At 33.2% G+C, this 12,499-nt stretch overlaps 1 protein-coding gene across 7 annotated transcripts in view; it reads left to right on the top strand.

Annotated features, from left to right (window-relative positions):
• The window catches only part of HNRNPR (heterogeneous nuclear ribonucleoprotein R), a 40,072-nt gene extending 36,816 nt beyond the window's left edge, over nucleotides 1–3,256 (top strand). For 2 of the 7 annotated variants that reach the window (XM_006883534.1, XM_006883537.1), the window contains 3 exons: nucleotides 981–1,130; nucleotides 1,627–1,748; nucleotides 1,977–3,256. In XM_006883534.1, the coding sequence (XP_006883596.1) occupies nucleotides 981–1,130; nucleotides 1,627–1,748; nucleotides 1,977–2,586 (882 nt within the window). In that variant the 3' untranslated portion in view covers nucleotides 2,587–3,256. The remainder of the gene's footprint in view (nucleotides 1–980; nucleotides 1,131–1,626; nucleotides 1,749–1,976) is intronic. The other 5 variants (XM_006883540.1, XM_006883535.1, XM_006883538.1 and 2 more) reach the window with 4 other exon arrangements.
• The last annotated feature ends 9,243 nt before the right edge of the window (nucleotides 3,257–12,499 follow it).

Raw genomic sequence — 12,499 nt, forward strand, 5'->3', positions numbered from 1 at the left:
TTTTGTTGAGTACTTTAATCATGAAAGGGTGTTGGATTTTATCAAAGGCTTTTTCTGCATCAATTGATAGGACCATATGGTTCTTGTTCTTTGCCTTGTTGATCTCACTCCAGTTTTAAGGCAAATAAAGTGGTCTGTCGGGAGCGAGCCTACCCTTGGGAGGCCGCCCCAAAGTAGAACTCAGCTTTTATCTTTTTTTCATACCATTGCACAGTTTTCTCAATAGAATTTCTTTAAAATGTCAATCTTTATGGCACAAGCTTGAGATTTACTTTTGTCACAAACTAAAAGCTTTTATTTATTATGAGTTTGAGTATATTTCTGGAATATTTTATTTAGTTTAATATCTGGAATATTTTGTTTCATAGATTTGTATAGTTCCTTTGTTAACACTTGGGTCCATTGTTTCAGTCACTGCAGTAATGGGTTTAAGCATAGCAGAGATGGTCAAGGTAGCATAGAATCAGGCAAGGTTTTGTTCTGTTGAACAGAGGGTCCGAGTGAGTCAGATTGCACTTGATGACACCTAATAATACAGATTTACTTACTTTGTAATTTTTTTACATTGGTAGAGCTGAATTTTTCCTCATAGCTTTTCTTGCTTGTTCAATTTTTCTAAGGAATTTTAGAGTTGAGAGCGAGTTCTAGGAGTAAAACAAAAACTTGTATTTTGAGGGACTGTTAAATTTTTATTTACTGTAATAAAAGTTACATACTGTCTCTAAGTATTTTGTTCACAGTGTAGCCATTTTATTGCCAGGGTGGGAGAAAGCAGAAGCAAATAATTTATATGAATAGATAACTAACATGGAGATCATTTTGTTGGCAGCTTCTCATAATGTCTCTGACAGGACTTAAAGCACTTAAATGTTTTAGAACTGAAAAGTCTATCTCATGAAGATTTTTTTTTTTAAAAGATATATAAACTTTCAGCTAAAGTTAAATAGCCGATACCAATTTTGTATATTTATTACTATTAGGTAAAAGTCTTATTTGTGAGAAATCTGGCTACTACAGTTACAGAAGAAATACTGGAGAAATCATTTTCTGAATTTGGAAAACTTGAAAGAGTGAAGAAGTTGAAAGATTATGCATTTGTTCATTTTGAAGACAGAGGAGCAGCTGTTAAGGTACAACTTTTGCTTTTTACAATGAAATTAATTGAACATATATCTCTAATATGGACTAAGCTTTTAAGTAGTTAATTATTTAGACTTTAGAGCAGCAGTAAGCAGCTATCTTACTGTTTAAAATGTAAATAGCAGACCATCAGTTCTGTGCTTAGTAGGTGGTCTTAAATTAGTGCAGAAGGGAAAAAAAAGATCAATATTCTTCTTTTGCAAATTAAAATAGTGTGAAATAAGATACTTATTAAATGTATGTAACCAATACATATTTATGACGTTTAGTACATATTTTTTTTTTTTAATTTTACTACTTTTCTGTGTGTGTACCGTCAAATCAGATCTGACTGGTACAGGTGGAGATTGTCCCTCCTTCCCCGGCAGAGCATCTGGTGGATTTGAACCGTGCGCCTGTGGGATTGTAGTTGCAGCTCCTTACCACTAGGCCACCAGAGCTCCCCGTTTAGTACATTTTTGAAACTATGTATCTAATTTTCTGTAGGCCATGGATGAAATGAATGGCAAAGAAATAGAAGGGGAAGAAATTGAAATCGTTTTAGCCAAGCCACCAGACAAGAAAAGGAAAGAGCGCCAAGCTGCTCGACAGGCCTCCAGAAGCACTGCGTGAGTCTGCAAAATTTCAGTAGAGATAATCTTTGAGATTGAAGTGCAGCTTCTTGCTCCCTCCCCCCCAAGTTTTTATTTATTTACTTACTTATTTTTGTTGTATACTGTAGAGAGAATCCTTGAACAAGAGGTTATTTTACAATGGAGTGTAGGCTGATAAACCAAAATTAGAAAGAGCTTGGAAATAAACTTTCCCTCCCTTTTTTCCTTTCCCTTCGTTGCTAGGTATGAAGATTATTACTATCACCCTCCTCCTCGCATGCCACCTCCAATTAGAGGTCGGGGTCGTGGTGGTGGGAGAGGTGGCTATGGCTACCTTCCAGAATACTATGGCTATGAAGATTACTATGATGATTACTATGGCTATGATTATCACGACTATCGTGGAGGATATGAAGATCCCTACTACGGCTATGATGATGGCTATGCAGTAAGAGGAAGAGGAGGAAGGGGAGGGCGAGGTGCTCCACCACCACCAAGAGGGCGGGGAGCACCACCTCCAAGAGGTAGAGCTGGCTATTCACAGAGGGGGGCACCTTTGGGACCAGCAAGATGCTCTAGGAGTGGCAGAGGGGGTCCTGCACAACAGCAGAGAGGCCGTGGTTCCCGTGGAGCTCAGGGCAATCGTGGGGGCAATGTAGGAGGCAAGAGAAAGGCAGATGGGTACAACCAACCTGATTCCAAGCGTCGTCAGACCAACAACCAACAGAACTGGGGTTCCCAACCCATTGCTCAGCAGCCGCTTCAGCAAGGTGGTGACTATTCTGGTAACTATGGTTACAATAATGACAACCAGGAGTTTTATCAGGATACTTATGGGCAACAGTGGAAATAGACAAGTGAGGGCTTGAAAAATGATACTGGCAAGATACGATTGGCTGTAGATCTACATTCTCAAAAAAAAAATTGGCCTAATGGTTTCATCTTTAAGTAGCAGTTTGCTGCCATTTGTATTGAGCTGAAGAATCTCCATTGTGTATATACTCAAGTCTTTTTATTTTTCTTCTTTTCATAAATGCTCTTGGACATTAATGGGCTTGCAGAGTTCCCTTATTCTGGGGGTTACAATGCTTTTATCGTTTCAGGCTTCATTTTAGCTTCAGAATAAGCTGAGCACACTGTTAAATCATGATTTTGCAGAACCTTTGGTTTGGAACAGTTTTCATTTTTTCCAGATTTGGGATAGATTACATAGGAGTATGGAGTATGCTGTAAATAAAAATACCAGCTAGTGCTTTGTCTCAGTAGTTTTAAGAAATGAAAGCAAACAAATTTAAGTTTTCTTGTATTGAAAATAACCTATGATTGTATGTTTTGCATTCCTAGACGTAGGTTAACTGTGTTTTTAAATTGTTATAACTTCACACCTTTTTGAAATCTGCCCTTCAAAATTTGTTTGGCTTAAACGTCAAAGCCATGACAATTTGTTCTGTGATGTGATTGTATTTCCAATTTCTTGTTCATGTAAGATTTCAATAAAACTCAAAAATCTATTCAAAACATTACCTATTTCAAATTCAATTGTGTCCTAAAACATTATTTTATTCGTAATCCTTGCAAAGAATATTGTTTGCAGAAGTATAACTGCCTATGTGAGTGATCAAATTCATGCAAAATTTCTTGTCTATTCTAACATACATTTGTGGACATTAGAATGAGAAATAATCTAAATTCAAATATTTCTTCCAAATGTCATTTCATTGATTGGTGTTTTATCAAAGTTGCTTCTAATTTTGAAAGTTTATCCTTCATTTTTCTTTAAAAGAAAACTCCAAAGCTTTTTGACTATTCTTGCAGGCATTTGAATAATTTGTATTTATTAAGATGGGGTTAGAGAAGCAGCCTGCGATTTATTTTACATTCTTTCTATAATTGAGAATTTCTAGTTGATGTCCTTATTGGCTGGATAATTTAATGTATATAATAGAGAAATTTATTAGTATCCTGACATCAGCAGCGTTGTGGGCTAAACATCAGTTTAGTGTATGTGATTGTGACTACCTTTCCAGATACTGAGTTAGGAATATAATTTCCTGTTGCAGTACAAATTTGCTATGAGAAACACTCTCATACCTTGTAAGTGAGGCTTAATATTTCATACTTCTAACTCTTAATGATACCCTTTTATTTTTCCTATCTAATGAATAAATTCTTTTTAGTTGGCTAACTCATAACATGACTTCCCTGTTTAGCTTTCAGAATATCTGATGACTTATTTTGAATGAGAGGGAAAAAAAGGATCTAAACTTTACAGAATAGTGTGGATCACTTTCAGATTCCTTAAATTTTCCCCTTAGGTAGTTGTGAAACATTTTTATAATGGTAAAAATAAGCCTGTGTAGGATAATTAAAATGGAAACACCTTTTATGTTTTGTTCTTATTTGGTGTCTTTTGTGACAGCAGTATTAAATATCGAAATCATAAACCATTTCTTGTGAACCTAGTTAGAATCCATCTTTGGTTTCATGGTTTTTCTTGTGATTTTGAGTAGTAAATGATAAGTCTGTTTCTCTGTTTTCTTTCAAAAATAAATTAATTTATAGTTTAGCAGTTCTTACTAGTATTCCTTTTGTGTTTTTGGAAACAAAAGAATTCTATGGTTGTTGCATAGCAGAAACAGGAATTAATATGGTGTTTTTAAATAGGATTTCCCATTAACATCTGTATCTAAAGCCTTAGATCCAGTGTTTGTTACGGTTTTTTCCTTCAGATTTACAAATAAAGACACCAAATGTTCACTAAATGCTGCTTTTTAAACTTTGAAAATAACATTTGAAACTGTAACTATAGACCTAAGCCCTGATTTTTCTTGGAAGAACCAAGGGTCTATCAATGAAATTTGAGTTTATTCTTAAAAGTTAGGTATTTGGAGCTAAGAGTCATTGTGAATCAAATGAGAAGTGGGAATAGGAGTGATTTAGGAGAAAAATTTTTACTACTGTGTTTCCTTAAAAATGCAAGTCATGTCCTAAAGTTTGGGTTCAGTGTCATAATCGTTTGGTTTAATTGCAAATTATATCTTAGTCCCTTGATTTTCACAGTGGCTACCTTCTTTATCCCTCACCAGTTAAATATATCTGGAGAGGTATCTCTCTAATATTGCTTTATATTTTTGGTGATTACTTAACAAAAGATGATATGTGTTTGGAACTTTCTTTTTGATACCTTATAAATTATTGAAACAACAGTCAACAAGTTTAGAACTCATCTTTTTACAGATATAAATCTAAAAAAGTTACATAAGCCTGAAAAATGGCAGGCTAAATTTTATATAATTGTCTTTTTATGAAAGTGTAAATTTTTGAGTACCAAAAAATGAATTTTCTGTTCTCCCTTCCCATCCTTTTTGTTTCCCAACTGATGTAGTTTGATTTTATGTGCCTGCCATAGTAAAGTATGTGTTCAGAAATACTGTTGCTTCATATTGAGATAAAACTCTTTGTAGTTAACCATTCTGAGATTGACGTAAATATACCCCTTCCTGTAATGGAATGCTAATTTTATTTGATCACTCATTTATAGCAGTTGCTTAAATGTATGTAATTATATAAAAGTGTTTTCATTTTTTAAAAACAAAAAGTTCTAATAAGTTGCCAGATTTCTGATAAAAATCTTAAGTTTTAAAATCTGATTAAAAATGGATGATAAATTATGAAATTACAGTCTTTTTAAATACCAGTATAGCACAGTTCTTTTTATTTACATAAATACTGGGATTATTCTGCATAAGAAAGCCCAATGCTTTCTGTTGGTAGAAAACTTTTTGACTTTTTAACCTGACTTAGAAAGTGAACCATTTTAGTTTTTTTAAAAGCCAGCATTTATCCAAATAAAGTACATATCTTAAATTCCAAAAGAGAAAGAAAATAAAATTTTATGCCTAGCATAAAGCCATATAATAGTGTCCTTAAAACTCATTCCATCATATGCCTCCTGCCCATTTGAATAATCATACCTGTTTTATCTATTATTTGTCATATGAGGCCCAGTAGATACTTGCTATAAGGCTGTTAATCAGTTACAGAAATTTTTTAATATGTTAAAATTTTTACATTATTTTTCCAAAGGAAATTTTATTATACCGAGCTATCCCATATTAAAGAAAGCCAATCTGAAGTATTTATAAAAACAGTTAATGTTGTCCTTATAGTATGTGGAATCTTTGAAATGTGCAGCAAAAGCAAAAAGCCTTATAGAAAGAGTGTGCTGGATGTTTGTGTGAAACAAACATGTGTTTGTTTCTCTAAGGATGGGAGCTTCTGTTAACTTAGAAGTGGAGTTGTTCTGAATCGGCCAGTGAACTGGATAACTTTGGGAGAATCCAGAATGACAGATCCATTTGGCAGACATTTTTACTCTTTCATTAGAAGTTTGTTAATTAGGTTTTATATTTGAAATGCAAAACATTGTTTAAGTATACATAGCTTTTTAATTTAATACAAATAGGATATGTCAATCTTTCTAGAAAAGCCTTTTTTTCTTTTTTTTTAAAAAAAGTATTTTATTTAGAGGTTACCAGAAGCTCTGGTTTGTTTTTGTGCTTTTCTGGGGGGAAATTCTTTTTTGTTTGGGGTTTTAATCATTTTCAGATATTATCCAAAATCTGCAAGTGTACTTTTCCTGTTTTAACTCCTTCCTTTTATCACCTGACTATCAGGGAAGCGTGGTTGAGGCTGCCCTGACCTGACATGTCATGATGTCGACTTGCTAGGTGGGGTTCGCTGGGGACCATAACCAGTGGAATTGTTGGTAAGAACTTTTTTTTCCTATTTTTTTTAATTTTTATTTTTTTTAATCAATAGTGGGTCTTAAAGGGTGGGAGAATGCCCATAATCCTATAAGTGGGCAGTTATGTCAGACATGTAGAAAAATAGGACTTTAATACTAATGTTTTTCATAGGAACATATAAATATTTAATGCGCATTATTTTTAGGCTGGTAGTAAATCATTAGGAAAAGCCTCCAAGAATGAAATACCAAAATATTAGCAGTATATTTTAAGAGGCACAGACAGACACTTTACAGTTGAAAAATAGTAACTTGGAAAGACAGTAAATTTGCTTTGTTTTACTGTGATTTCAACTCTAGTGTTATATCTACTACATTATTATGGATAGATTATATATAGTTTTAAGAAACACCTGAGAAGACTTTGTGCCACAGTGGTTAAAACATTCTGCTAGTAACCGAAGATCACTTCAAACCCACCAGCACTTTTACTTTTTGTAGGACAAAGTTACGGTTTTTTGATTTGGTAGAACTACAGCCTTGGAAACTCTGGGGCAGGATTGTGTTTACCTTTAGAGGAGATTTTAGTGAAGGGAGAAGCTATTGCTAGACAGTGTTAAACACATTAGAGTTTAAGCATAAATTATTTTTAAAACTCTCCACAAAAGTTTTTAACATTGTGAAAGAAAACGTAAAATTTCAGTTGTTTGACAAAAACTAGTCAGCTTTGTTTAGAGATATTTCTCATGTGAGGACTTCAGTTTTGTAGGAAACTACATGTCTTAATTATAAGAGTCTTGAACAAGGCAGAATGACAAACGTTTCAACAACTTGTTATGCCTGAGACCCAGCTGATTAGTAGTTTTTATTGGAAGACTTAGTAGTCAGTATTTAGAAGACTGCAAAATATTTAAATCTCTTATATGCATAAGGGGATTCCATAATGGTAAAGTATACCTTGAAGAAGTTAAATTAAGTAGGTATTTGTTGATCATGCTATATAAAAAAATAATTGCAGTGAAATATAACATTGATTAAAAGTAATTAGAAAAAGAGACTTTCATGCCTGCATAATATTCATGGTCTTCTTAATAAAACTATACCTTTTGCATCTTGCTGATTAAAGGTGTCTCATTCTAGAAAGAATCTCTTCGAGTATAAGAAGCATTAGTCAATGTCATGAATGTAAACATTTCTATTACTTTTGCTGTAGATTAGCTATATATTACTACAATTAAATTATACTTCAGGAATTGGCAGTGATTATCAATTTGTGTCAAAGTGTTTATCTTCTGATGCATTTTATAGAAAAGATCGAAGTGTAGAAGTTTTTAAAATGACTGAGTAGGAACACTTAAATAATTCTGAGAAATTAGTGTAAGGAAATAAAGAACTAATTTGTTGACTTTCATACATTGACAACAGTACACTTTATAGGTTCAATAAAGAAGGAGCATTCTGGGAGAAAACTTAAATTGCTCAAACATTAATGAAAGCTTTCATTTTATGTAGTAACTTTTTATCAGTATCCCATTAAAATAATTTTGACCTTTTTTTCACGTGTCGTGGTTGGCCCTTACTAGCTTGTTAATAAAGCCATAATTCTATCCTAGTTAAATCTGTTAGTACTATGTTCTGAGGGTATTTCTATAATTAAGCTAAAAGTTCCTTGGAAACATTATGCTGCTTGTATATATGCACACCGTAAATAAGAAGTACTAAAATAGGGACTTTTGGAAGACTTTTACCATTTAACATCAGTTTAATAAAAAATGCTTTTGGTACAGTGTTTATGTACCATACCATAAATGTATTGGAATATTTGTAAAATGTTAAATATTTTTAATAAAATTTAACATGTTCAAAATGTTGTGTTGGTGATTTCGGGTGTGGTGTGATGGATTCAATTGTGTAAAACGGACACATAAGTTCTTTAATTGAGACTTTTATATTTAAATGGACTTCCTATCCTAAATTCAGTGCTAGTGCATATTCAACAGAAAGTAGTAAAGGAATGAGTTGGTAAAGATAGTAAAGACCTCGAGTTTTAAAAAAAGTGTAAAAAAGTGGCATTGCTGGGGTTATGATCAAATCTGTAGGGTATGGCTTTGGCATTACGTGCTCGCCATGAAGTTTTTTCTGAGGATAACCACATTAAAAATGATTTTAGAAAACCTACACATGATATGAAAAAAGGAAAACACTAGTACAGTGTTTCCAACAAGCTTTTTTGTTCCACTTGAGTCTTTGGCTTGACATTCAGGAAGTAAATTACGGAGAAGTGGTAAGGGAATATTTGAGGAAGGCTGTGTTGGAGGGTTTAGATGCATCATTAGGAAATACCTCCGGTGTATGAGAAGTGCTGTAGAACGATCTTCTTTATTTCTTTGAAATGTTCCTCTTTATATTGATCCCATTCTCTTTAAGGTAACTATATATTAGTTACATTTTAATTGACTATATACTGAGTAGAAGTTCTACCCAATACAGAATGACATTTTTACTTGACGTAATGTACTCACTCATTACATGGTTTTTTAGTTACCACTGTAGAATGTCTTTGAAGTTCTCATAGTGTGTCATTAATACAATATAAAGACTTAAGAGAAAAGTGGTAAGGACCTTATGGTTGAGTAAAACCAATTTTACTTGTTTTGAATAAAGACTGTTAAGTGAGAGATATGGGAAAGAATAAAAAGTGACTATTATTTTATGATATAAAGAATGAGTAGGTAGAATTCTTTTCTAAGGTCAGTAGTTTCCAGTAAGTGTAGACTTTTTTTCTTCCCCCTAATTTTGTTTCTCAGTCAAAAAAATCTTTTACCGAAAGAGGAAGCAGTGTTTATTCTACTAGCAGAAGTATCTAAATACCTGTACCTTTACATGTTGGCAGAGCTGGGAAGTGGGTAGGCTTGGTAGAGAGGACATTTTACGATCTGCGGTATATATTTTAAAAAATAAAGGGAATTTACTTTTGACAGAGGAGCTCTGATGTCAAAATAGTTAAACACTCAACTGCCATTCAAAAACACCTGGCAGTATGCTCCCATAAATAGGAAAGCCCAAGAAAGCAACCTCTTAAGGATTAATTCAGCCTCACAATGCAGGGTCTCTGGTTCCAAATGGAATAGCACACAACTTTTAATAGACATTTTAACCCTTTTAGAATCTTTTGACTTAGTTTGTTTTTAGAAATAATACCTATTTTCTCATGCTGTCTGTTATAGTCTCAGAAGGGAAATATCTTAGAACCTGGTAAGGAAATAAAAAACCCACAAGGAAACAAAAGTAGAGTTTTACTCAACTTCCAAATCATGACTTCTAGATCTAACTATCCATTTATTAAGAGGGCAGCAAGTTTTTATAGTTAAAAAAATTATCATTTTTTTTAAATAATACAGAGTTGAATAATTTTAAAATTCTTTACCACAGAGGTAAAAATGAGAGTATTGTGAAGTGTCATGATATTGACATATAAAAGAGATTCGTTTCAAATACAAGGAAAAATATTTTCTTAAATAGGAAAATACAGAGAATTTTTTAATAGAATTTGGAGATACTTCTCTACAGATATTCTTGGGATATTAATTTTATACTTCAGCCAGGAAACATTTAAATCTGTAAATTTTAGTCATCAGATGGCCTAGTTTTAGCAGGTGGTTAAAACAAAGGCAGCCTATGGTAATGTGAATCAACCAGCATTCACCTGAGAGAGATATGCAGTCTCCTTTTGTGATTTACAATCTCACAGACTTGGAGAATCACAATAAATTGGAACCTACTCAACACCTGATGTGGGTTGGAACTGACTCAGTGACAGTGAGTTTTTGAAGTTCATAAGAATTAACCCTATTGTGGGGTGGTTAAGCACTCAGCCACTAATGAAGAGATTTCCAGCTTGAATTCCCTAGCTGCTCGTAGTAGGAAGATGTGATAGTCCGCTTCCATAGAGTTAACAGCCAGTCATAGAAACAATTCATAGAGCAGTTCTATCTTCTTCTGTAGGGTTTTTATGAGTCAGAATTGACCAGAGGTAACAGATTTATCAGTAAATTAAACAGAAGTTAATAACTTTTTTAAGGTCATTACTGTTTTAGGAAAGTCATTTTAAAATTTCCTGGTTTACATTAGAAAATTATCAAAGCAAGATCTCTTTTCATTTGAGCAGAGCAGTAATTGTGCTACATTTTACAGTTGTTCAAGTAACTGGTGTGCTTTTGTCAGAAGATATTTGGTCAGCTATTTTTCTGAATAACAAAATTTAATCTATAAAATTTATGTAGAAAACATTTTTTCCTATTTAAATAAATATAATGATGCTGTTGAAATTCTTTTAAAGATAGAAGCAATAATTTTTTTATTTTGTTTTAATTGTGGTAAGTATATAGGTGAAAGGACACTTGCCATTTCTACAGTCTTCACATGTATTAGTGCCAGTAATTACATTCCTCATACGTAGCCATCACATTGTTTCTGAATTTTTTCCATCTTCTTTAACACAAAAAAAACCCTCAGTGTTCCCAAGTTATCTTCCCTTATTTAGTTATAATGTCATATATATTAAGCAGACTTCTTTCAGTGTGAAAGAACTCAAGATGGCTATTTTCCTAGTTAAGCTGTTTGTTATGTCCTTCACAAATTAGTATCTCTAAGATTGAAATTAAGTAATTTGTTAGTGGTTATCATTTGGCATAATCAAAATTTAAGCTCTTACTTTAGCGTCACTCCATGTGCACACTCTTAACTACTTACTACATTTGAAATAGACAATTTAAAAAATTTAAAACTTTTGTTTAAAGCTCTTAAAGTTATATTTAAAATAAAGCCAAACTTAAATTTAGAGAAAAATTATTTTTGCCATAAAGTGGATTGCTGGTGTTCCCCTCTCCCCAGTATTTTATTTTGATAGTTTACTTGTATTTGTTTTGCTTCTGTTATCAATTTATAAAAGATTAGGACAAAACATCATCTTGGATTTAGAATATAAATATTCCTTTTCACTTAATGTTTATGCTTCGTTTTCAGAAGTAACTGTTCCAGAAGACTTAAAATCTTTTTCTTCAACATCCTTTACTTAAGAAACTTAGATTTTCATTCCTGAGTTCTGTCAATACCTTGTGTTAAAGCGTTTTTACATTTTTTTTCTCCATCCTTTTTAAAAGTTATGGTAGAAATAAATACAACAAAACATTCCAATGACATTGCTTAATTTTTCCAGTTGTGAAACCATTATAGCTATTCTTTTACAGATCAAGCCAAGATTCCCACTTTCCCCCATTTTTGCCTCTGTTTTTAGATATCATCCATCAGATTGGCTCTGACTTAGAGTGACTGTGTACAACAAAATATAATCATTTTTAGGCAACATGAGTTGGTGTGTCTGAATCAGTGAGACTGCCTCAGGACAGGGAAGGCTTAAGAGCTGCTATAGGTTTGCTGTGGGTTGCAGGCAACTCGACACATAACAACAGTAGTGACCTTTGTTTACATAATCTTAATGGAATCATAAGTTCGTTTGTAACAGATTTATATTGCTTAGAATACTATTTTCAAGGATCACTGTGTTGTAGGCTGCTGATGCAGGAATTTTTATGTCTACGTAATATATAATGTTTATTGGCTGATAAAACATATTTGGCTGTTGTAAAAAGTGCTGGCAGTGAGCATTGGTATACATGTTTCACTTTACATTCCTCCTTTCTCAGGAGGTTTTCTTGGATCCTTTGTTCAGCTTTTTAGAGATTGACAAACTATTTTAACACAGTAACTGTACCGTTTTACCTTTTCACCAGCAATGGATGTTATTGTTATGTGCTGTTGAGTTGACTACAACTCATTGTGACCCGGTGACCAACAGATCTGAGTATTGCCCTATCCTGTGCCATCATCATCTCTGATATCCTTGAGCTCATTGTTGCAGTCACTGGGTCATTCCATTTTGATGGTCATCCTCTCTCACAGTCACCATCCACCTTTCCAGTCAAGATGTCTTTTCCAAGGACTGTTGTTGTTGTTATGT

This window comes from Elephantulus edwardii, unplaced genomic scaffold, assembly GCF_000299155.1.
Source record: "Elephantulus edwardii isolate Elephantulus edwardi_28Jun2011 unplaced genomic scaffold, EleEdw1.0 scaffold00028, whole genome shotgun sequence".
Taxonomy (NCBI): Eukaryota; Metazoa; Chordata; class Mammalia; order Macroscelidea; family Macroscelididae; genus Elephantulus; species Elephantulus edwardii.